A 26,662-nucleotide genomic window follows, 5' to 3' on the forward strand; every position below is an offset into this window, starting at 1 on the left:
ATATCATATTAAATAAAACATGATTATTCCAAATTTTAAAAATCATAACTTCAAAAAACATACGGTTCTTTAACAGAAAAATAAAAAACATGAACATTAAATGAAATTAGTCAACCCTTTGCTTTTTCCCGTTCCTACCCATATTAGCTTCATCTTCATCTAAATTCTTCCATTGCATGTCCTCAAATCTTGTACTCGGCCCTTCTAAATATGCATTTTCCACATTTATATCCCATTTTTTGTGTGGTCTTGTTTTGTAACATTTATAAAAACATGAATGTAGACGAATGTTTGAATGGATAAACACAAGTTTATCATCTCTTTTAGTATTTAAGTAGTTTCTCTTCACATTGTGTATGTAAGAGTAGGTGCTCCAGTTTCTTTCTATCGGCGAGCTACTAATCGACTGTGACAGAACTTTCTTTGCAACATTAACCAAATACAAAGTTTCTGAACCATAACTTGACCACCAATCGATCGTGTCCATGGTTATTGCATCCATTTTTGCTGTTGCCATTGAATAGAGCCCCTTCTTCATTTGGAATGTTGCAAACCTCTCACACAACATGCACTCTTCTTCTGGGCTTCCAAATATTTTTTAAAAAGCTCCCATACAACCGAGTACCATATATTTGTCGAAATGAGGAGCTTTTCTAGGTATTCCACCTGGTGCTAACATGCTAAGATAATGTGTATCGTAAAATCGAGGAAGTAAGCAATTCCCAAGTAATGCAATAGAATGGTCATCTTCTCTCATCTAGATAACATAATTTTCTCCACTTGCGGGGTAATATGAAGCATATTTATTATCTAACATAACATCCTTAATTTCAGCCAACATATTATCCATTTTTTGGTATATTTCTCCAACTTTTATCCCCTCACCATCACAAAACTTTATCAATAAGAAAATTAGTTTTGTAATTGCTAAAATACTTTCAATATCTTCCCATAATTCTTCACTTCTTATGCTGTCAACAATTGTGGCTCTGGTAACATTAGTGTTTTCATTTACGTGTTTAACCCAATTTCACCAAGAATTTAAGGCAATGGTTGTAGCAAGAGCATCTCTACAATCCACTAACCTTTTCAATAAAATGTAATGGGACACAAATCTTATCATGGCAGCCTAAGGCCACATCGTGGGGAACTGATCTGAACAGCTTAAACGATCGTGATCTATTTTCTTCCTATTTCAAGAGCTCCAAAGCTTGAATTTGATCCTTCCCAAGGTCTTAATAGATAAAGTTTCTAACTTTATCCATTAGGAAGGTCCAAACGACCAAGATGTGGACTTTAAGTCTAAAAGTGACCCAAAATGGATCTTTCTTAACTTAACCCATTAAGTCCAAGTCTCCAACCTTCATATCTAAATCAACATGATGTTTAGATGGATAATGTTTCCAAATTTATCCATAACAATGTTTCAAGCTTCCAAGATCTAAATTTTAATACATCAAAATGACGTAAATAACCAAGATTACTTGCATGGCTATAAGGGAAGGAAAAAGATCACAACTTCCCTAGTCCATGAGGTCCAAGAAGCACTCTGATCAAAATATGTTGGAGTCCCCTCAACCTTAAGATTATCCATAAAATGGACCAAAAGTACCAAAAACCCAAAAAGACAAGATCTAAGGAACTAAATGGCAAGATTGAAACTTTATACTTACAATAGTCCAAAAATATAGTGCCTTTGATGGATCTAAACTTGAAGCATCATTCCTTGAAACCAAAATAGCCTTCTTGATCTTTAAACTTCATCAAAATATCATCAAAGCACCCAAAAAAGGAGAGATGAGAAACTAGAAGCTCAAATCTTGAAGGATGAGGCTAGGTGTAACGTCCGTAGATCCGGACTAGTCAATTTAGAGGTAATAGGGGTCGAAAATGAATTTTTGACAAAAGATTATTTAGAATAAATAATCTTAACCAAGTTGTATAATATGTTACAAGGTTTCCGTACATATAAAGAACACCGAAATCCGAGTTATAACGAAGAAGTTATGACCCGTTGAAGTTTCGCGATGAAACCGGCACGATACCGGGAAGCGTAAATAGTGAATTTACGATAGAGAGATAGAGAGAAAGAGAGAGAGAGAGAGAGAGAGAGAGAGAGAGAGAGATTTAGCCTTAGCGATCTAAACAAAAGTCGTAGAATATGTTAAACTAAGAACATCGATAAAAAGAACGCCCAAATCTGACTTCGTATGAAGAAGTTATGATTTTTCGAAGTTTCGAGTTAGCAATGTACAACCCGAAATTCAAATATTAGATCGAGCGGTTTTTAGCCTACACGACCTAAACGAGAATTGAAGATCTCGTTAAGATTAGCGTAACGAGAAAAAGATGGGTGAAAACGGACATCGGATGAAGAAGTTATGAGGATTTAACGGACCAATCCTGTCCCGGTCTGTTAATAATATAAAATTTAAATCGAATCAAAATTAGTCAACGGAGTCTAAACGAAAGTTGTAGAGTACATTCCCACCTTCACGTGGATATAAAGAACGTAAAAAATGGAGCTCGTATGCAAAATTTATGATTTTTAGAAGTCGGAAAGTAAATTTGCGAGACCTGTTGCGAGATTGCTGACATGGCACGATCCCAGTCGTCGCTTGCTGGCCACGGTGCTCGTTTCGGATGATGACACGTAGCCTTGCTACACCCAACGTCCGGTCTCGTACACACAACGTACGCCTAGCGCTCCTCGGTCCAGCTTGAGCCACGTCGCTCCACCCGAAGCTCGCCATCTATCCGCCTTATCCGAACTTACGCCCAACGTAAGACTTCGGTACGCCCAGCGTACTGAAGGTTCCAGCGCCTATAAATAGCTGCGAGGTGTAGCCTTCTTCCTTCAACAATTCACACATATTCTCGCTCTAAGAACTTTCTCTCTCTAGCCCCTTTTGAGTCCCCTAAAGTCTAGGTGAAGCCCTAGCACCCTAAGGAAGCCCCGAGGCTCCCGGAGTCTCGAGAAAAAGTGTCTTTCGGTTTCGAAACGCTGCTCCAATTAAGTTCCGGTTTTTGATAAAATTTGCTGTTTTATCGAAGGAAATTGTTTTGAGAGTATCGAAGCGTTGTTCGAGTACTAAGTCACCACCTTTCAGGTGAGTGCATAGTCCCTTTCATCTTACACATAGATATGAAGTATTTTAATATAAATTACGTGTTGTGTGTGCATATTGTCTGAATACTTGTTGTTTATGCTGGGTGAAAGATTTTTATACATGTTTTAAATGATTTAAACTGTATATGTATTTTATATCTACAAAATGTGTTGGGTAAAACATGGGTATATGAAATAGTTGTTTTGTGATAACACGATAGGAGACATCAATGTTGTCAGTGATCCAGTCATCTAGTGGGAGTATAGATGATGACCATGGGCGATACTAGACGGTCCGGTGGAACGCTAGTAAGCTCGTAACCTGTAGGTGTTTTTGAACTAGGTGCTCATTAGGTATTTTGAACTGAGTGTGTTCACTACGTATCTTTGAACTGAGTGTGTTCACTACGTATCTTTGAACTGAGTGTGTTCACTAGGTATCTTTGAACTAAGTGTGTTCACTAGGTATTTTGAACTAAGTGTGTTCACTCGTTACTTTTGAACTAAGTGTTTACCAAATGTTTTGGACTACGTGTTCACCAGATATATTCTATAAGCCTTGGTAATGATGGACTTCGTGTCGATTCCTTAGGATGATCCATAGGAATAAATAAACGAGGAATAGTTGATTCTTAGGGTAGATCCTTAAGACTAAAGAAGATAATGGGGATGGGTAATTGGGTTGATTGTTTGATTGTTTAAACATAATAATTATATTATTGTGGGTTGAAAACCCTATGTACTCACCAGGTTCCCCAACCTGACCCACTTAGTTTATTTATATCACAGGTGTTGATATGAAGTCACATTACACTGAATGTAAGTTCTATTTATGCTTGTGTTTCTGTATTAACGATGACATCTCAAACATTTTGAAATGAATAAAATACGTTTCTTCGAAAATGTTTTAATAACGTATTTATCATGTTTTTCTGGGAACCAATTCTGCAACATTTTTATTAAAAGAAGAACTCTGATTTTTATAAAGCATAAACAAAATCGGTCTTTTCTGGCCGTGAAAATGGGGATGTCACACTAGGGTTTCTCCCAAGAGGTTCTGGCGATGATGGAGGCTGATAAAATGCCCAAAATGTGGAAAATTAAGCTTAAATACGTTGAAACTCCTAAAAAATCATGGGCGTGGGCCTAATTGATCCCCACGTCGTGGCTACGACTTTCACTCAAACCCATCGCAACATCAAACAACCGTAACTTCTTCGTTTCAACTCTGTTTTCGGTGATCTTTACATCCATGAAAAGGTATTAATGATCCCCACAATTATATCTAGTTACTTTTGACTTAACACAATTCGATCTAAAAATCATAATCCATGCAAGAAGCCCAGGATATTACTTTTCCCGGTTTATCCTTTTTCTTCCAAGCACAAATCGAAGGCCCTAACTATTTAACCAACATTATCATCATTTAATAAGGTCTAAACTCCATTCCATTGAAGCCCAAGGCCTTTCCTTGATCCATTTCTTATCCACAATCCCGAAATAAGGAACTTCTCGAAACAGGATGTTACAGAAAATGAGACATGAGTGTTTTTTTTTTTGGCGATTTTAATGTAGTGAGATGTCAGGAAAGACTTTGTATGGTTTTTTGTAAGTATACTACATAAGATTTTAATAAATTCATATATGATATTGGGGCTTTTGTCATTGCTTTGGAAGGATATTCTTTTATGAGAATTAACAATCTTAGGTCTAAAATGGCTAAGTTAGATCGGTTTCTTATTTCAGAGGAGGTGTTGGATTGTTTTCCTTCTATTTAGGCGGTGGTGTTGGATCTCAAGCATTCAGATCATAGACCGATTTTGTTACATTTAGTTACAACTGATTAAGATCCGTGTTCGTTTAACTTTTTAATTCATCGTTTTAAGCTTAAAGAGCAGTCTAAGATTGAAAGAGATAAAAACATATACATATAAGAATAATCTGAAAAAAATGGTGGAGATTGATCAATTTTTTGATGTAGGTTTGGCGAATACCGAATTAGTGAGACTGGAATTTCTTGAAGTATTTAAAGCTAAATTTAAGAAAGTGGAAGGGTTGGAGATGGTGCATAGGAGTTCTTGGCTGCCTAGCTTGAACAAAGAGCGGAGTGAAGAATTGGAGGTTCCTTTTTCTCAAAATGAGGTAAAAGCCACAGTTTGGGATTGTGGTGGGAATAAGGCTTCGGGGCCAGATAGATTCAAATTTTCTTTTGTGAAATGTTTTTGGGACCTGTTAAAGTATGATATTCTTGCCTTCATGAATGATTTTTTTTATTATAGATGCTTTATTCCTCCAGGGTGTAATTCATCGTTCATCACTTTGATTCCCAAAGTGATTGATATGTCTAAGGCTAATGATTATCATCATGTTAGCTTTATTGGAGTTATCTATAAAATTATTGCTAAAACTTTAGCTAATCAGTTGGCTATGAAAGACTTTACACAGAATGAAAGAAAAGGAACATGAATGCGTGTGAAAGAGATGAAAGGCAAAGTGAAGAAAACCCCAACTGTGTCTCCTTTGGATTATACAGACCACTTTATATACAGAAGTTCTACAAAGGTAAAAAAGGAAAAACACACAAAAAAAAGGAAAAAATACACCCTTAATTACAGGACATAAAAGCTTGATTTGCAAGCCTGTCAAAAATCCTAAAAACTATATACACCAAGATATTTGGTTACTATAGTTACGCTTACACCCCCCCTCAAGTAAGACGTCCGTAAGGAAGGCGCAACTTGACAGATAAGGCATTAAACCTGACTTTAGAGAGTCCTTTTGTGAACAAGTCGGCTAACTGGTCCTCTGTTGAAATATAATGTAACTTTAAAAATCCACGAGTGACCAACTCTCTTATGAAATGTTAGTCGATCTCAATGTGACGGGTACGGGCATGAAAAACAGGATTGCGTGCCATATGTAAGGCCGATAAATTATCACAAAAGAGAGAGGGAGGATGAAGAAAAATATTTAGTTCACGAAAGAGGTATGAAAACCATCTAAGCTCTGCTGTAGTAGTTGCAAGAGCACGGTATTCAGCTTCACTGCTTGATCTTGAAACTGTAGATTGTTTCTTTGTAGTCCAAGATACAAGATTTGGACCAATATAGATACAAGTACCTGTGGTAGACCGACGATCATTCGGGTCTCCTGCCCAATCAGAATCAGAGTAAGCTCGGATGTGGAATGTAGATGACAGGTAAAAGGTCAAACCCTCTTGTAGTGTGCCTTTAATGAACCTTAGGATGCGTTTAGCAGCCTGAAGATGAGAGGTGCGAGGTTGGTGCATGAATTGACATACTTGATTAACTGAAAAAGTAATGTCTGGCCTAGTAAGTGTAAGGTATTGTAGGCCACCAACCATACTACGATACTCTGTAGCATTAGAAAGAAGATCACCCTCATATAATGACAACCGGGAATTAGGAGCAGTAGGGGTAGTTGCTGGCTTGCAGCTAGTCATGTTAAACCTCTCCAAAAGATCTAGAGCGTATCTAGTCTATTTTACCTGCAAAGTATGAGAACTAGGAGTTGCCTCAATGCCTAAGAAGTAATGCAAATCACCAAGGCGTCGGCTATCAAATGTGTCACATATCACATCAATAACTGATGAAACAACAGAGGGAGAGGATCCTGTGATAATTATGTCATCGACATAAATTAGAATAACTTTAGTAGACTCCGTAGTGTGTCTGATGAAAAGAGATGAGTCAGATTGGCTGTTAAAAAAACCTTGGAGTAAGAGAAAATCATGAAGCCGTTGAAACCATGCCCTTGGACTTTGTTTGAGACCATAAAGTGCACGATCCAATTTGCACATATGATCTGGAAAGGATTTAGAGATGAAACCTGGGGGTTGCTTCATATACACATCTTCATGTAGAATGCCATTGAGAAATGCATTTCTAACATCCAGTTGTTTGATATCCCAATGCTGAGCATGAGCTAAAGAAAGAACAGTACGGATCGTTGATGGTTTAACCACCGGGCTGAATGTTTTGGCATAATCAAGTCCCTCCTGTTGGGTGAACCCTTGTGCCACTAATCTAGCCTTGTGGCACTCTAAGGACCCATCAGCTTTGCGTTTGACCTTAAAAATCCATCTACATCCCACAACATTCATACCTTGCTGAGATGGAACGAGGCGCCAAGTCTTGTTTTTGTGTAGAGCAGTAATTTTTTCCTGCATTGCCTGTTGCCAATGATGAAATTTGGATGCTTGTTTAAACGTCTATTGTTCATAAAACATGTCATCTGATTGAGTGGCTATCAGACCATAAGGCAAGGAGTGTGGTGAAGTTTGTTGGTAAATCTCAGCAACAGGTCTGACCTTGAGGACTGGATTTAAAATATCTGGACTTTCAGGGGCTAGATTTGTAGGACCTGAACAAGGAGGGGTGGCGGGTGGTGAAGAAGAAACCACAGGAGTGGTTGTTCGTCTTGACCAATGATCCCACTAAAGTTTTCTCCTTCAGACTGCCCTCCATTCTCCTCGGGCTCTTCCGCTTGAATTGACGGTTCTTCACGATTCTGCCTAAGCAGGCGTCTTGTTTCTTCCATTTGACGATCCAACATCATTTGAATCATCATTTGTACACCAGCCATTGTTATCGGCTCAGGTGCAGCAGCTACGACAGGTACTTGCTCGATTACAGGCGGTTGATTCCTGTTTTCATTAGCATTTCCAACTCCGCTTCTTGTTCTCACCATTTTGATCTATACACCGAATAATTTCACCTTATTACTCCAAACGATTACATGCTAGTTCTAATATCGTACATATACGCTTAGAATCCTAAACGCATAAACCTTCAGATCCGGTTGGCAATAAACCATAGATCCGAACAAATAATATCATATATGGCAACATATAACATTTAGCACATAAAAGCATTTTAGGCAACTTTCCTAAAATAAACTAATGCTTGTGTCTAAGATCCAACAGACACACACCTCGCAATCTCCACTTAGCGTCCTAAGTTTAAGTTTAGAAATCCTACAAATTCCTAATTCGCTTAAACTAATGCTCTGATACCAACTGTGACATCCCCAAAATCTCGGCCAGAAAAGACCGATTTCATTTATGCTTTTTAAAATAATTTTCAGAGTAAACCCTTTTAATTTTAAAAGAGATGCGGAATTTGTTCCCAAAAACAAAACATGATAAAATAGATATTTATCAAAACATTTCATAAAGAAATATGATTTCATTTCATAATCAAAAGACGGGATGTCATGTTCCGATACAGATCATAAAGCATAAACGATAGCATTACAAGTCATTCAACAAATATATACATATACAGACTTGTAAACAAAACAACTTGATGTTCGCCCATCTTAAGCTCTTGCGCCACTTCCTGTAAAGTAAATCAACTGAGTGGGTCAGGCTTGGGAGCCTGGTGAGCATATAGGGTTTTCAACCCACAATAATTATATTTAATTTCAACCATCAACAATAAACCCGATTACCCATTCCCGTTATCCTCACCTTACGTTCCTAAAAATAACGTCTATTATAAGGAACTTATTTTAGGATTTTTCATCGGGACGGATATTACTGCAGAGGGGCTTCCTCAACAATAAGTATCCTAAAGGCAACCATGTGGGGGATAGAGTACACCGGTGAACACGTCGTTCACAACACCTATAGGTAATGAGCCTGCTAGTGTTCCACAGGACAGTCTAGAATAGTCCGTGGTCGTCATCCATACTCTGCTGAATGACTAGAATAACACCAATAACACCAATAACACCGAGGCCTCTCATCTGTTTATTACACACCAATTACCTACCCATGTTCTACCCAACATATTAGTAGATAAAAATATACGTTTTTATACATAGTTTAAAAACCTGTATAACATGTTTTAATCAACACATATTCCACATAACAGATGAGGCATACACACATAACACGTATTTCATAGAGAATACATCAGATCTATAAGATAGAAGAGAGTGAATATACACTCACACGTATAACAACCAAATATATACACCTAACACGTATTTTATATGAAATACTTCATAATATTGCGTTGGAGTGAAAATAACTACACACTCACATGATCAAAAGATGATCGGGCAGCACTACGGCTTGTAAAAGAGGTGTTTCTCCGTAGATCTGGAAGATCTTCGCAAAACCGGGCTCCTCGCGGGCAGCGTTTCGGCTCGGGAATAACGCTCTTCGGGATCCTCGGGGCTTCGGATCTTACTTCGGGGCTCGGGAATATTACCGGGGCTTTGGGGTATAATTGGCACGCAAATCGAGGCAAAACTTTGAGAGAGGGAAGAGTTTGAACAAGAGAAAATGGCTGAATTCGAGTTCTATTTATAGGCTGCTGGGTCTGGGATTACGCGGGGCGTACTCAAATTACGCGGGGCGTACTTTGACGTCACTGCGTGCGTCGACTGGTGGCACTCGAGTATTGGTCAGACAAGTTGCAACCGACTAGTACGCGGGGCGTACTTAAATTACGCGGGGCGTAATTGACTTGTCAAACTTCTAAATTGCGTAACTTTCGCATACGAGCTCCGTTTTCGACGTTCTTTATATCCACGCGAAGGTCAGAGCATACTCTACAACTTTCATTTAGACTCCGTCGGCTAATTTTGACTTTTATTTTTATTATTTATTTTTAGAAGGCCGGGACAGAAAAACTTCGTTATAAATTCATAACTTTTTCGTCTGACGTCCGTCCTCGCCTAACTTGTCATCGTTTCGCTACTAACAATGAGATCTTCGTTTCCCATTTAGATTGTTTCGGCTAAAAACCGCTCGATCTCAAATCGAGTATTCGGGTTGCATACTACCACGTCGAAACTTCAGAAAATCATAACTTCCTCATACGAAGTCAGATTTGGGCGTTCCTTTTATGCATGCTCTCGGTTTAACGAAATCTACGAATTTCGTTTAGATTGCTAAGGCTAAATATCGCTCTATCTTAAATTCATATTTTACGTCACTCAGTGTCGTACCGGTTCTGTCGCGAAACTTCGACAGGTCATAACTTCTTCGTTATAACTCGGATTTTGGCATTCCTTATATCTCCGGAATCCTTGTTTCGACCACTACAACTTTATGCAAAGATGTCGGGCTTATCTCACACTTAAATTTTGACGCTTATTTTATTCTTAATTCATTAAATTATAAAAATTAAGAAAATACACACATAAATCACATAATTCAAATAATTCACAAATAATACATTCTTATTATTTCAAGTTGAGTTACAAGGTTAACCTAGACTATTACATTGCTAAAAATGGCAAGCCTAGAAACACGGGCGTTACATTTGAAAATGGCAAAAACATTAGCAACATCAGATTTGTGAAATAATGGAAAAAGCCACACATAACGAGAGAAATCATCAATTATAGATAGATAAAAACGATGACCATTCATAGACTGAACCGGGGCAGGACCCCAAACATCAAGATGAAGCATGTCAAGAGGATGAAGAGCATTAAAATTCCTAGGAACAAATGCTAATTTAGAAGATTTTCCCATAGGGCATACATGACAACTATGTGTTTCTGAAAGTTTGCCATTTATTGGTAATTTAAACTTGCTGCAAAGAACTTTAAAGACATTAAAAGAGGGATGTCCTAAGCGATCATGCCAAGTGTTGGGAGTTGACCGTTCGCCTAAGAGGGCAACTGGACTATGAGAAGTATTTGGATTGAATGATAGCTGATAAAGACCTCCAGAGCTATGACCAGAAAGAAGGATCTGCCGCGTCCGAATGTCCTTAACACGAAAACCACACCAGTCAAGTTCAAAAAAACAATTATTATCCTTAGAGAATTGACGAATGGATAACAGAGGTTTGTGCAACTTAGGAATAAACAAAACATTGTTCATCTTAAAATACCGATTTTCATGAAGAAAAGAAGATTTACCAATGTAAGAGATAGGCAAGCTTGTACCATTACCAAAAGTCACTGAATTTTTACCTGTTTATGGTGAATACTCAAAGAAGTTGGAGGGATCTGGTGTCATGTGGTTCGTAGCACCCGAGTCTAAAACATATGGTTCAGATTGTGAGAAGTGTGCAGCATTGTTACGTTGTGCACAAACTCTAGCATCATGTCCATACTGATAACACAATTGGCATGGAGCATTTTGATCAGGAAAGTGACCAAGGTTAAAAGGAGTTGCTAGAATTCCCCTGCCATGAGGATTTCCTCCTCTAAACGAACCTCTTGTGCGACCACCACCACGTCCACCTCTATTATTTCGACTATTTTGACTGTAACTATTGTTCCACTGTTGACCGCCCCAATTACCTCTCCCCTGATTTCCGACTCTACCAAAATTAGAGTTACCACGACCACGACTCCCTCGACTTCCATTCCCGTTGTTATTGGGTCGAGATGATGATGATGATTGAGGTTGAGAAGAAGAGGTTTTAGTTGCAGTTAGGGCTGTGGCCTGTTCAACTGGGATTGCAAAATTTTTCTGTAGCATTTCTTCCTTAAGAAGCAACTCTGTCAGGTCATCGAGATTGAGTGACTGCCGAACTTGTGATGAAGAAGTGGAGGTGAGAAATTCTTTGAACTCAGCACCAAGACCACCAAGAATTTGTTGAATAAGTTCGTAGTCTTCAAGAGGTTTTCCTGCAGCAATAAGGGAATCAGATATAGTTTTGGCTTGAAGAAGATAGTCAGAAACAGAAAGGTTTGTTGGTTTCTTGAGGTTATGAAGGCGGTCTTGTAGGTTTTCAATTTGGATGGCCGATGTGGAGCCAAACCTCTTAGCCAGAACATTCCACGCTGTAGGAGCAGTGTCACAGGAGTTCAGGTATGGTTGAATAGCAGGGGTAACAATGCCTTTTATCCAGCAACAGATAAGGTCTGTTGCATTCTTCCATGTGTCATGATCTGGGTTTTCTTTGCCATCAGCTAGGGTTTTGGGGGGCGGGTTTGTGTTGATAACAAACAATAGTTTGTGGGCTCGTAGAAGGGTTTTGAAGAGGGTACTCCAGTTTACATAGTTTTCTTTGGTTAGATGGGTGTGAGCCATGATGGCATTAGGGTTGTAGAAAACAGGAAGAGAATGAGAATTATTCATTGGTGATGAACCATAATCGTTAGTCATGGTTGATTCAGATTCCATGATAAAGCTCTGATACCATGAAAGACTTTACACAGAATGAAAGAAAAGGAACATGAATGCGTGTGAAAGAGATGAAAGGCAAAGTGAAGAAAACCCCAACTGTGTTTCCTTTGGATTATACAGACCACTTTATATACAGAAGTTCTACAAAGGTAAAAAAGGAAAAACACACAAAAAAAAGGCAAAAATACACCCTTAATTATAGGACATGAAAGCTTGATTTGCAAGCCTGTCAAAAATCCTAAAAACTATATACACCAAAATATTTGGTTACTATAGTTACGCTTACAGGCTATAGGTGTTGGGCTTGAACAATTTACGTTTACAAAGGGGCATTAGATTCTTGATGGACCTTTGTTGATAAATGAGGTTTCTTCATGGTGTAAGAAATACACGAAAAGGGCTATGATTCTCAAAGTTGATTTTGAGAAAGCATATGATTCGGTCTCTTGGAATTTTTTGTTGAAAATGTTGGATTTCATGGGGTTTGAGACTAAATGGAGAAGTTGGATTAATATGTGTGTCATTTTTGATATGTCCTCAGTGTTAGTTAATGGTAACCCTGAGAATGAATTTAGTTTGGAGCATGGGCATATACAAGGAGATCCAATGTCCCCTTTTTTTTTTTTTTTTTTGTTTCTTTTGGTCATGGAAGCTCTTAATGTAGCTATGTTGGATGCTATGGAAACGGGTTTATAGTCTCCCGTTAGAATCGATAATGATGGGATTCGGGTTTCACATCTATGAGGATGATGCCCTTTTTATCAGAAGATTGTCCAGATTAAACGTGAAGAATTTAATTATCATTTTAAATTGTTTTCATGTTGCGTCAGGCTTGCAGATTAATTTACATAAATAAAAAATATATGGTATTGGGGATTTGGGGTGGATTTTACTGTGGTGCAAAACATGACCAATCTGGCCAGTTGTGAAGCTGATAAGTTCCCGTTCACTTATCTAGGGGTGCCTTTCGGAGAAAGTATGTCCCGTATTTGTTAACGGGATCTGATTTTAAGTAACTTTAAGAAGAAGTTAAACGGTTGGAGGGTTAAAATGTTATCTGTTGGTGGTAGATTCACTGTGATCAGATCAGTTCTTGGTGCTTTGGGTATTTACTACTATTCTTTGTTTAAAATCCCTTCTAAGGTTGCTTAAAGGCTGGAGGCGGTTAGTGATAATATTTTTTGGGGAGGCGATTTGCAGGAAAAGAAGATTTCTTGGGTTAAATGGTCTTCTGTTCTTGCTTCCAAGGAAAAGTGCAGCCTTGGTATAGGTTCTCTTATGGCTTTGAATGAAGAATTACTCCTTAAATAGCATTAGAGATTTAAGACTTCTCCTACAACGTTATGGGTGCACATTATTAGATCTATTCACGACATGAATGGTGGTTTTATAGATGGTGGCCGAAAAGTGAAGTCTAAGGAAATTTGGTATTCTATTGTTGATTTTGTTCTTACACTTCATAGGAATCAGGTGATTACCTATAGACTCTATGCAAAAAGTGATTGGGGACGGAAAAGGAACTAGATTTTGGAAAGACGCTTGGGTGGGGTCTAGGTCGCTTGAAAGAATTTTCACTTAATTGGCTAATCTTGATACAAATATTAATTGTCTTATTGCAGATAAAAGGGCGAATAATTAGTGGCAGTGGAGTTGGTTGATTTAACCACGAAGTGGTGCTCAGAATGTTCTTTTTCATAGCCTTCTTAACTTGCTTTTTTATGTGGTTTTTTTAGACAAGTCGGATTACTAGATTTGGAATCTTAATAACGTGAATGGGTTTATTGTTAGACATGCTCGTATACGTATTGATGAAATCCAGTGGACATCTACTAATCTTAAATTGGAGTGAAATAACATTCTCCCTGTTAAAATTAATATTTTTAGATGAAGAGCGGCATTAGATCGTCTTCCCACTAAAGATAACCTGCTCAGTCATGGCATTGACATTCCTTGTGTTTTATGCTCAATTTCCTCCAAAGTTATTGAAAGTTCCTGTCATGTGTTGATCGAGTGTGAAGTGGCTGTTCAGGTTTTTGACAAAATTGAACAATGGTGTGGTATCAATTTCCCCAATCTTCTTTTTGTTCGAGATTTACCTGATTTCTTGATTTCTCTACATATATTGGTAACAAAGAAATTGGTTTCGGAAGTTATAGTTGTCACGACTTGGTGGTCCTTATGGAAGTTCAGAAATAATTGCATTTGTGACACGATAAAACCGAGAAAAGATAGATAATTTGATGATATTGTTTTGTTTGCTTTCAACTGTGTTGCTCATCAGAATAATTGGCTTCAGAACCCTTTGTTAAACTCCCTAATGCAATCGTTTGGTTTTTGCTCTAGCTTCTTGTTACAGCTTTCTTTTTATAATATTTCAGTTGTTCAAACCCGCCCCCCCCCCCCCCCCCCCCCTTATTTTTATATCCTTCTGAAAACCTTCTAAAACGTGATTCTTGATTCCTTCTCATAGATAGAGGTGGGATAAAGGTGAAAGAATTAGAGGTGGTGAGGATATGCTCTAATCGTCGATGATGATGTGTTAGTGGTATTCTAATCGTGGGTGGGAAAGAAAGTAGATGAAACTTCTACAATGAGAGAGAGAAAATAAATGGGCGACAAAAGAAAATAAAATGTCTAATGTGAGAGGATAAAACCTACTAAATAACAAAAATGCAAATATATATATATATATATATATATATATATATATATATATATATATATATATATATATATATATATATATATATATATATATATATATATATGGGTAAAGTGAATATACCTAACAACTTTATATAAGCTTAGGTACCTAATTCCATAATACTACATCGATTTGTATCATATTTACATTGTAGTTGTATAAGGTTCTTAAACTTCAACCCCATAACTTGATTACTTCCAAAATCTTTGGACTTTCAACAATATATTTCTTTTACACCACGTCTTTCTATCGAATACCACCTGATAGGTTTCATATCCTACTGCTACAAATGAAAGGATGTAGGAGAAATATAATGATGAATTTCCAAATTTTTTTGAAGTAAATCAAGTTTAGGGATGAATTTTAAGGACTTTGGATGATTGCAATGAAAATTGAATGTAAAATGACGTAATTTAATGAGGTTAGGTACCTAAGCTTATATAAGGTTGTTAGGTATATTCACTTTACCCTATATATATATATATATATATATATATATATATATATATATATATATATATATATATATATATATATATATATATATATATATATATAACTTCTTATTATTACACACCAAAAAATGATTTAGGATTAAACCGAATTTTAAAAGTAAAAAATTAAGAACCTTTTATATAATTTTCCGGTTACTACATTAAAAAGATGATGCAAAATTAACCCATTAAAAAGTCAAACGCAAGGTCAAACATCACATCCTGTTGAGCTCTCTCCATACGGTTACAGGAACGCAGAACCCTAAAAAAGAATTTGGGTTCAAGATCAATTTCTAATAGCTGCAACCTGAAAGTTGTAAAATTTGGGTTCGTCTCTGAATTTCCAGTATTTCCATCCTCTTGTTCTGAAAGAGGTACGGTTTTCTATCACTCAAATTCTAATTTGTTTAATCAGATACATATAATTCCGGCATTAATCATGACAATTAAGGTTTTCATCGTAAGTCGCAGATCAATGGAGCGAAAACGAGCTTTTGCTTCGTTAGATGGTAGAAAGAGACAACGAATGTTGGATTTAGAGAAGATTGCAATCGACTTTCAGAGAGAATTGGAGCAACAGAAGAAGCAGAAACTTGAGAAGCTGCAAGCTCAGATTTCAAAAATAACGCTTACAGATAATCAAGAAAGACATTGATTTTGTGCAGAATGTAAGTAGATAATCTGGCATTCATCTTCAATTCCTTTTCCTTTTTGCTTCAATGAGCTTCTGCTTTTGATATTTTCGTTTTTGAGACATAATCAAATCATAATTGTATACTAATTTCATAAATCGTGAATACAATTGAATCATAGATTTAAACTGGATCTGGGAAAAGTTCATCTTTAAGCGAAGGAGCAATCCATTGAATCTGAATATAAGTGATTTCCCACAAATCATTCCCTTCTTGAGGTACCAATATTTCCTTCTCTTGCATAGTCTGGATCATCTTCTTCAATAAACCAGGAACCAGTTCTCGCATTTTCGATTCTCCATAAACCCCAAGATCCGCTTTCATAACACTATCCATTCTTCTCAACATACTCAACCAAAACGTCTTGAAGCCAGGGCTCTCCACCAGCACCTTCAAGAATTGCAGATAAACATCCACAAAAAACTCCATAGCCAACTTCAATGTCCCTTCCATGCTCCTCGTTTCCCTCTCTGCGTTCTCTCTTGTTGAATACTCCAACATCTTCTCGTGCACATCATCCACCAGTGCAAAAATTACCAAATTGAAGCATTGCATGATGTTGTTTGGAGTGAAGTAAAGCTCATCGGCGTTTATGAAGCTTTTATGGAGGGAGGTAACCGCATAGTTTCTTACCTCTTCTCGTCTCGCTAAACTCGTCTTCCTCAAAACTTCTCCAACCTTCACGAACAGATTCATTGACATGTTCATGGATCCGAGTGCTTTCGTGTTATCATCAATGGACGCCGAACTGTTTATGCTCGAATTACTCCCCGGATCTGAGTAACCGTTTCTCGACCATTCGACTATCAATTTCACCGAATCCGCGATTAAATCCATCAGCTTCATGTTCTTATCCACCGGACTGTTTCTCAACGCGACAAATCCAAACGCACAATCGATACAAGATGGATAATTTGTTACTGAAATCCCCGAACCATCTGCCATTAGGTTTATTAGCGCTTTGACACCACGTTCATAACTCTCCGGATGTCGACCTGTGATTGACAACAAATGAAGAACAGTTTTCCATCCTAATTGAGACAATAAATTCCCTGAATACTTGTTTAAAATCTTCGTAACCGATTGGATTATGAAATCGTTACAGGTATCGAGAATCTCCCGTTCCAATTTCCACATCATGTTTATCGATTTGAAAATAAGTTCTTCAGCAACCTTTTCATTCGACTTAGACGCAAGAAGCTTCAAGCAGATTCTTATCAGCGCAACAATGGCTTTTTCTGCAAACGGAATCGGTGAAAACGTCGGCAATTGAACGACAGTGAGAAGATACTCATTATAAGTCGGCCAGAATTGTGTAAGCCGGTGAACATTACAAGACGCCATCGCTTGAATCAAATCCCAACAAAACTGAACCGTTTCCTCTTCTTCCACCGGAGTACTAAACTTCTGCCCTTTTCCGGCCGCCGCAAAAATCAACGACCGGCCAAGGTTTAGCAGCGGATCCAGCGGTAATGTCGAACTCTTACTGAAAATACTTCCGATTTGACATTGTTGAATAACTTTCAAATTCTGTTCGAATTCACTTATCCCAAGGTTTAAAGACTCTTCTAGATTCTCCATTGATAAACAATGAGATATCGCCGCCATTAAATTAGAGGTGTTGATCTTTCCCGTTTGATCTTTGCTAATCACCGATTCCGATTCCCCCCGTCTATGCAGGCGGCCATTGGCGGTAGAACTCCCGACATCAACCACCGATTGTGGCAACAATTTAAGCTTTTTTAACTTCAACAAACAATCAATAATACTCCTCCATCCTCCCCTAATTGAATTCTTGAAATTATTAGCGACAGTGAAAACTGCAAGTGTCGCCATTCGTGGCTTCAAATCATGCCCAAATGAAAACAAAGTTTCTTCAGCTGAAGCATACGGATTCAACAAAGTTGTGAATTTACAAAACGAGGATAGAAGTTCATCTAAAGTATCTTCAAGCCCATATTGACAAATCCTCGCAACTGCAAATAATCCTTCAATGCATTCATGAATAATTTCTTCATCTTCAGCATGTTCAAAAATGGCGGAAAGTGTCGCGACAGATGGGCCCGCAATGACCGCAAACATATCTCTCCCGATCCTCCGATCGAATCCACACTTGACATACGGTAGGATTAAGTTCGATTTGTTTATGAGCTGGATCCAACGGCTAGGATTCATTTCGATCGGGGTACCGGTTTGACCAAAGATCGTGATCGCTTTACTCGCGATCGATTGGAAAAGATCCAATAGGTATTCGCGCGGGAGATCGTTGCCTCCGTTTATCGCGCGATTATTTCTTATAAATTCATCTTCGGTCATTTTCTTTTTGACTTGCGGGTTATGTTGATCGGTGTTCAACATGATCACTGAATAACATAATATGAAAACCGCATCTTTACTCACAAAAATTTCCGATGATTGTTGATTGTAAAATCGTTCGGAAAATGCTTCAAGAATTCTATGGATCTTTTGTGATTCCCCCGGGAGTCGGAATGTTTCTAGATATGTTCGTAAAGCAGTGTCGAGTACCAACCCGGTTAACTCGAATGACTCGGTGAATTCTTTGAGGACTTTGAGATTAAACTCACCCGGGTCACCAAGAAAGTCACCGATTTTGACTTTATCGAGGCCCGGAGTGTATCGGAAAAACATTGCGTAGCCTCTCGGGTCGGGGGAATCGGAAATTAGCTTTGAGATTTTCAAATAATCCAACCCTTTTTTATCATCGCGATTGAAATGACTTCCCGCGATCATTATCTTTCTTTTTTGCGCCTTTCTGAGTCGTACCGAGTCAATCCATTTTTCTGACTCGGTACCATCCGCCGGGGTTTCCTCCCAAAACGGTTTATAATCGGTAATCTCAACCGGGTACGGGCCCGTACCTGAATCGGTTTGTTTATCGACAAAATCAGCGATATTATGGATTAAAACCATAAGCCCTTCAAAAGATTGAAATTGTAAGCTTGTGGGAGCAGTCCCGCCTAATAAAAATGCATTTTTGCAAAGAGTTTTTCCGATTTCTTCAAAAATATTATTAAACATCGGATCACAATCGTAATTTATGTAGGCTTCGATTATGAAAGTCGGTTGTCTGCAAAAGTTTATAATCCCTTCGATCGCGAGTTCTTGGAGTTGAATCGAGTAACCTTGGTTTGCGGTTTTGAATAAAACGAATAGAAAGAATGCCTCGAGCTGTAAACGGATCGATTTCCGGTGGAAATAATAGATGTTGAAAACCGTACTGCAAATCATCGAGAATACGAGCGGGCTTGAAGACGTTCCGTAATGGATTAAATGATGGAAAAGATCATCTTTAACCATTCGTAATAGCTTCTTGTGTTTTCCGATTCCGTCCCCGCTCAATTCCAACGCTGAGTTGATTAACACAAGCGCGAAAACTTGCACGTCTTCGTCTGCAGTTAATGACGGAGACCCGTCGGAATCGACGATTCCTACGACGTTAAGTAGCGAACAAAGGAAATGAAATATGTCAACCGCGCATCGGATTCCATACCCGGTTTCATCTGTCGCGTCTTCGGTATCCGATTCTGAATTCTCCCAATCCCCGACTTCAATCTCCAAGAGCCGCGAAAATATAATTTGTATCAAATCATGCATCGTATGGCGGGCGGTTCTTTGTAAGAGATCACCTTGGTTGGTTGCCTGTTGAACAACTTGAAAACACGTGTTGACGATCGTGCAGACCGCATGATCATTAAGGAGGACGGAGGAGGCGTGGCGCATCACCGCCGCTAAAACCTGCAAAATCCTCATCATCACGGCGGCTTCCGTCACCGGATGTGTCTTTTCGAGGCGGCATCCGGTGACTGCCATTACGACGTTTGACACTGCTTCACGAGCTCCCGGTGTTTTCTTGTCAAACATATCAAGTTTTAGCATCTTTAAAATGGAGGAGAGGGCGACTGCGGTGGCGGCAGCAGGGACATCGTCAGAGGAGATGACGTCGAGAAACGGGGAGAGGTAGATTGACGGATCAACCGCCCGCCATGATTGGCGGGGATTGAAGATTAGTGATCTTAGTGATTTTAAAGAACTCAATATATTTGAATCCAAGGCGTCGTCTTGGTAAATATATGAGGTCGGGTCAGATCTGCGGCGGATTACTGCTAGAACTGCCCCTACCTCTGTATTTAACATACATGAGATTCCCAACTCTTTTGATTTTCTGATTTTGATTGTTTTGTCATCTTCCTCGTCCTCGTCATCTTCCTCATCCTCGTCATCATCTTCATCATCGTCTTCCTCCTCTTCCTCCACCTCCTCTTCTTCTTCGTTTTGTTTCCCCATTTAATTCACCGATTTGAATAGTGACGGAATCTCTTTTGCAATGGTAGCATATGAAATTACCATTTTTTTTAAGATTTACTCTGTTGAAGTGAGGATAATGTGTGAAAGACAGGGGTAATTTGGGAATTTAGTATGTGAAACTAGGTGTAAAAGGAAGAAAGAAAGATGGGTGTGGTGGTGTGAGGTAAAAGAAGAGGATGAACCGAATGGTAGTACCTAAAATTACTCTTTATATTTTGGTTTTTCAGTGGCTATTATTCAATTTTTGAATATTTCTACCTCTATTTTCTCACTTCTAAAATTATAGGGTTTTTTTTTTTTTTTTTTTTTTTTTTGTTTGTTTTTTTTTTTAATCCTTTTAATAAACATACATGTCAATTTTATTCGTTAATATCATTAAACCAAAACAGCCAAGGGGCATGTTATTTGTTGATATCACTTTATTGCATATTATTCTCATAATACATTACTTGACAATAATGATGAATATCATTATTTTGATCAAATAATGGTAAATTTACATGTAAAATTTACCATTATTTGATCAATAGGCTATTTCCGAAAAGCCTAGAGCCACGGAGAATCATATATTGGCATGGCCACGGTTTTAACGTGAAGATAATGATCAAGACCCTCGATTCCCGATTCTTTTCCAAACCCACTCATTTTATATCCTCCATGAGGGGCATCTCTGTCAAGCGCTAAAAAACAATTGACCCACACTGCACCCGCTCGAATCGATCTCGACACTGTGTTTGCAATGTCAATATTCTTTGTCATTACGCCTGCTGCGAGCCCGTATTTTGTGGCATTTGCTCTCTTGATCACCTCATCAATAGTCCTGTATTATACATCATTAAGATATACGTTGCAAGTAAACCTAGGTTTAATAACCATTAATCTTTATATTCTAGCGTGTAAATATGTAAAAGTGGAAAGTTTGGTGGTTGAAATAAGAGAAATGGAACTTTAAGGTGAATGTATCTAATCTATCTAGAAAAAAAAAACTTACTTGAACTTGAGAACAGAGATAACAGGGCCGAATATTTCTTCCTTCGCTATGATCATATCATCCTTCAAAACCAAACACCAAAATGTAAACGTAAGAGATGCATAAGATTTTGTTTGACGTGTTAGCCGAAAAAAAAGTTTTTAGTTTAACATGAGTTATTTTATTAATGAATTATCTCATATAGCTTATCAATAGGCTGGCTTATAAGCTATGATAAACTATATATTTTTTGTGTTTAATCAAACACCAAATTACAATAAACTAGTTTATCCGAGTCAAACAGAGTCAGTAAAACTAATTATATACCGTAACATCTGTGAATATGGTTGGCTCGATATAATATCCTTTCTTTCCAAAAGATTGACCCCCGGTCAACAAAGTCGCACCTTCCTTCTTGCCATGCTCAATCAATGAAAGTACTTTCTCATATTGTTGTTTATTGTTCTACATAAGACTCAAGTTAACATCGTGTAAAATAATGTGAAATATGAAAGCTATGAATAATTAAGTTTGAAATCCATAATTTTGTTATACCTGAGGTCCATGACGAGTGGTCGGATCAAAAAGGTCTCCAATCGTCCAATCTTTCGTCTTTTCCGCCAACTTATTAACAAACGCATCATGAATTCCTTCTTGAACAAAAACACGAGATCCTGCCACACAGATTTCTCCCTGTATGTAAAACGAGTTATTTGTTGCCTTTTAGTATATAACTTCTTACAAACATGGCGTAATTTAAATATTTAATTACTTTTTTTTTCTCATACTTTGTGTTTTTCTATAATATTTTAAAGCAAACTTTATTATTGAAACAAAAAGAAACATGGCCTTAGAATATACCAATAAAGAAGGTTGAGTTATATATATATACTTTGTTAATGAAATTTCCATAAATAGCAAGATCAATGGCTTTATCAAAATCTGCATCATCGAACACTATGAAAGGCGATTTCCCTCCTAGTTCTAGCAACACGGGCTTTAGATTGCTTGTAGCAGCAGCTTGCATTACTAGACGCCCAACTTCCATGGACCCTGTAAAACTAACCTGGATTCATCACATCACAAAAAGAGAGATCCGTTAACAAAATATAATTTTAATCGTTCTGTTTTGTATATTACCCCATATTTTTTTTCTTTTTTCTTTTTGGTTGTTTGTTTAACTATTAATGTTTTATTGTTAGTATCATTTTTATCCAATAATTTAAGGTTTGTAAATTATATTAAAAGTATTACTTTTACCTCCATTTGGAAAAAGAAAAAAAAAATCGGTATTTATGACTTATAAACGCAACATATAAGTATTACGAGTTAAAAAAAAAAGAGATAGGAATAACTGTATCAATGTCCATATGGGAGCTTATGGCAGCACCAGCGGTTTCTCCAAAACCAGTAACAACGTTAATCACACCATCGGGAATACCCGCCTACATCAAGAAATTAAATCAAAGACATGAAAACATAAACGAATCAAAATAAATTGATAAACTAACTTCCGTTTTAAGTAATTTATAAACCAATTCATTCATTTTTGTTCATATTGTGGTTCAAGTAAACAAAAATACTTAACGCACCAATTTAGACAAGTGAGCGTAAAAGAGAGCCGAAAGAGGTGTTTGTTCAGACGGCTTGACCACCATGGTGCAACCCACGGCTAAAGCCGATGCAACCTTCATGGCAAACCCTTGAGAAGGGAAGTTCCAAGGAATGATGTGTCCCACAACCCCAATGGGTTCACGCAATGTATAAGCATGAATACTTGTGCTCATTTTAAGTGTTGTTCCATGGATTTTATCTGCTGCACCTGCATAGTAGCGAAATAGCTCTACAACAGTTGGGATTTCTAAGTACCTAGACAAACTAATGGGTTTTCCACCATCGATCACATCTAAGGTTGCTAATTCTTCAACATTTTCTTCGATCAAGTCTGCGAATTTCAACAGTATCTTTCGCCGTGCCTAAATATAGGAAAAAAATGATAGTTGTATGATACAATATATTGGTCGTTGGTTTAATCAGATTGTTATTGATACACAGTAATCAAATTTGGAGTGAAATGGAGAAATATGATGGAACAAAAACAAAGTTAGTTTGTTCAAAACATAACATTTAAAGAATTCCTCAAGAACCAAATTAAATATAATAGAATGAATTATACAGTCCTTTACATGTAAAGTAGCTGAGTCAAATTTAAAACTTTTATCTGGTGAATATGACTGGTTGACAGTTAAATCAAATTTAAAAACTACATGTTTGTCATCAGCACTAGAACGGTTACCAAGAGAGGCACTATTTTCACATGGCATAAGGTTTCATCATGGAAGGAACTCTTTCAATATAATGAGCATCTTCCATTGGTTATCATTTATGACCTTTGTTGGGTTGTTTGATATATCATAGTAACAATCCAATTATGGTTTTCTTAGTCCATCTAATTCCATTGTAACAATTGTAGGAGTTCTTGACAAAGATCCACCCATCGATATCGCAAAGATATAACCGACCTCCGAAGCATAATAGATCAAAACAACACAACACTTGTTCAAATGCAATGCAAATTCCTCTTTTTAATTTGATTCTCATTTAGAGTAACCAACACATAATACCTCTTATTAGTGATTAGGGTTTAAGCCCAAGACCTTTATGGTTTATGTGAAGCCACTTTTATATCTCTATTTATATAAGGTTTAACCGTTACTATTAATAAACAATCTATTTTATAACATGATATCATAGCTCTAGGTTAAAATGCTACTACTGACTACAACCTGCAACTGTCGTCCTCCACCTCTGGTGACCTTCTTTTATAGTCGTCGATGGTGCCTTCATTATGCTTAAATATTTTTTCCTTTCTTCTTTATCCTCTAAAATAATAATACAACCGTCAACACCAAACCATAGCTCCTTCATCGGATTTTTCTATTGCCTCGTCCACTTTTGCCTTTTCAGATGGCCTCTTCTTCTTTGGATCTATTTTCCGAGTTGGCATCTTATGATGTTTTCATTGCCTCCCTCTGATGGCACCTTCTACATTGGACAACCTCTAATATGCAATTGTCCCCCTCTCCCTCTATCAACACTATAGTCATTGATTTCGCCAGAATTGTCTTCGTCTGTCGCAGCTGAGACCCTCTTTCTCTTTCACTTCCTTTCTCCGAACTCCTCTACCGTAGGCTCCATGATCGTTGTTCCTACCACCAACTCTTTCTTCTTTTACAACAGAACCACCTCTGTCCCCCGCTTCTTCTCTCTTCTTTTCCGATGAATAGACATTGCTAGCCATCGTTATAGCTTTGCCACTATTGTTGTCTTCATTTATGTTTATTATTTTGCTTTTTTTTTCAGTTTAATCATCTTCTTTTGATCAAACTATGAGGAGACAAGGGGAGGGGGGGGGGGGGGAGGGTAATGTTAGTGATTAGGATTTAGGCCTAATACATTTACGGTTTAGGTTAAGCCATTTTTATATATCTATTTACATGGGCTTTAACCCTTACTATTAATAAACAATCTATTTTATAACACCTCTCTTATTTCCCACAATGGGTATGAATTTCTTCTCCATAACAGATGTTACATAACTCCAACCTGAAATCATAACATTACAAGCAACCATGGGCGGAGCCACCCATGAGCCAGGGTAAGCCCAGACCAACCCTCAAAATTTCTAAAAACCTTTTATTTTTGCTCTTTTATATATATATATATATATATATATATATATATATATATATATATATATATATATATATATATATATATTCTAATTATGTATACGGAACACCCTAAAAAAAAATTATGGCTTCGTCCCTGCAAGTAACCATATCCATGTGACATTTCATGGAACACCTTGTTGGCATATCTCAAATCTTTACTCTTTTTCATATGAGTATGGATAATCATCCCATTCCTTGGATAGAAAAATCTCTTTGGTTATTCTCTTTCTATAAGCGAGGCGGAGGAGAACAATAGAAGAGAACAGTAGCAAGCAGAAGTAGTAACAATCTTGGAAATAGTGTTAGAAAAACATCTTTGGATGAGAATCATATCGATTTTTGTGTAGAATTGAGCAAACAGTTATGGAGGAAAGCAAAAAAGCAACCACAAACTACAGAAATAGAAACAATATAGTGAAATTTTTTTGTTGTGACGGAGAATGGAATAATGGCGATCACGATGAATAATCGATCCCAATATCTTTGAGGTGGATGTCGACGAGACGAAGAAGAACATCACACAAACTACATATGAGACAAAAATCGAATTTGATGAAGGAATGATCAGGGGTTTGGTGGTGGTCTGGTTTAGCCAAAACGATAACACTTTAGAGGGTTATAGCTATGTTTGAATACATAGTAGCCATATATTCTCTATCCCCTTATATATTACGAAGTTACTTGGTCATACATTTTAGATTATAACTATTTCCATGTATAAAAGATATTTTTGTCTTTATTAGCAATATAGTTTCTTTCTATTTATGTATGAGTGTTAATTCTTAAAACCTAACTATACATAATAATCAACTATTATACATTTTGATTTCTAACTATCACTATATCATAATACCATTTTACAATATACATGTATGCGCAACATACCTCGCCAGACAAACGAGGCCAGGGTCCATGGTCGAAAGCATTACGGGCGGCTTTGACAGCCAAATCAACATCTTCCTTTGTGCCTTCGGCCACTCTAGTTATTATTTCTTCGGTAGTTGGATTTGTTGTCTCAAATGTTTTTCCTGTATGTAGTTGTAGTTTCAATTGAGGTTAAAAACATATAAAAAAAATCATTTAAACATGTCTAACCATGATTGCATACCTAAAAGGGAATCAACAAATTGGCCATTGATGAAAAGCTTGGTGAACTTGATCTCATTGGTGACTCCATTACTTTTGGAACTCATTTCTCTCCCTTTTTTGTTCTTTCAAAATTTGACTTCATATGAGCTATATATAGGCCTTCGTTAGTTTTATCATTACCGACGAGTAGCACAAAACAGTATTTTCTAGATTCATTTAAAAGTGCATAAATTTATTTGCAAGTTTTTCCGATTGTTGGTTTAGAAGATAATTAGTAATGATAAATATATGTAAATATAAAATATCAACTTTATTAGATAACTGTAAATTTATTTATATATTAAAAAAAACATATTAATATGGATTTTTTAACGGCTAAATATTTCCCACAACCTTTTTTTTTAAATACCTATAACTACT

General features: G+C 37.2%; 3 protein-coding genes across 3 annotated transcripts; all 3 read right to left on the bottom strand.

Moving 5' to 3' along the window:
• Positions 1–11,072: 11,072 nt before the first annotated feature.
• Positions 11,073–12,212, bottom strand: LOC145046157 (uncharacterized). Its single transcript, XM_078994457.1, has one exon. The coding sequence runs from the start codon at positions 12,210–12,212 to the stop codon at positions 11,073–11,075; it is 1,140 nt and encodes a 379-aa protein (XP_078850583.1).
• Positions 12,213–15,625: 3,413 nt separating this feature from the next.
• On the bottom strand, positions 15,626–20,748 carry GNL2 (GNOM-like 2). The gene has a single exon (XM_078958360.1). It carries the CDS (start codon positions 20,426–20,428, stop codon positions 16,247–16,249), a length of 4,182 nt encoding a protein of 1,393 aa, XP_078814486.1. The 5' UTR covers positions 20,429–20,748; the 3' UTR covers positions 15,626–16,246.
• Positions 20,749–20,821: 73 nt separating this feature from the next.
• LOC144998624 (aldehyde dehydrogenase 1-like) lies at positions 20,822–26,379 on the bottom strand. Its single transcript, XM_078958361.1, has 9 exons — positions 26,262–26,379; positions 26,039–26,181; positions 23,012–23,395; positions 22,775–22,864; positions 22,312–22,485; positions 21,975–22,112; positions 21,747–21,884; positions 21,441–21,502; positions 20,822–21,269 (listed from the first exon to the last, which is right to left on the bottom strand). Exons 1-9 carry the CDS (start codon positions 26,344–26,346, stop codon positions 20,996–20,998), a joined length of 1,488 nt encoding a protein of 495 aa, XP_078814487.1. The 5' UTR covers positions 26,347–26,379; the 3' UTR covers positions 20,822–20,995.
• Between the last annotated feature and the right edge of the window lie 283 nt (positions 26,380–26,662).

Source organism: Lactuca saligna, chromosome 5 (genome assembly GCF_052625555.1).
Source record: "Lactuca saligna cultivar CGN05327 chromosome 5, ASM5262555v1, whole genome shotgun sequence".
NCBI classification, from domain to species: Eukaryota; Viridiplantae; Streptophyta; class Magnoliopsida; order Asterales; family Asteraceae; genus Lactuca; species Lactuca saligna.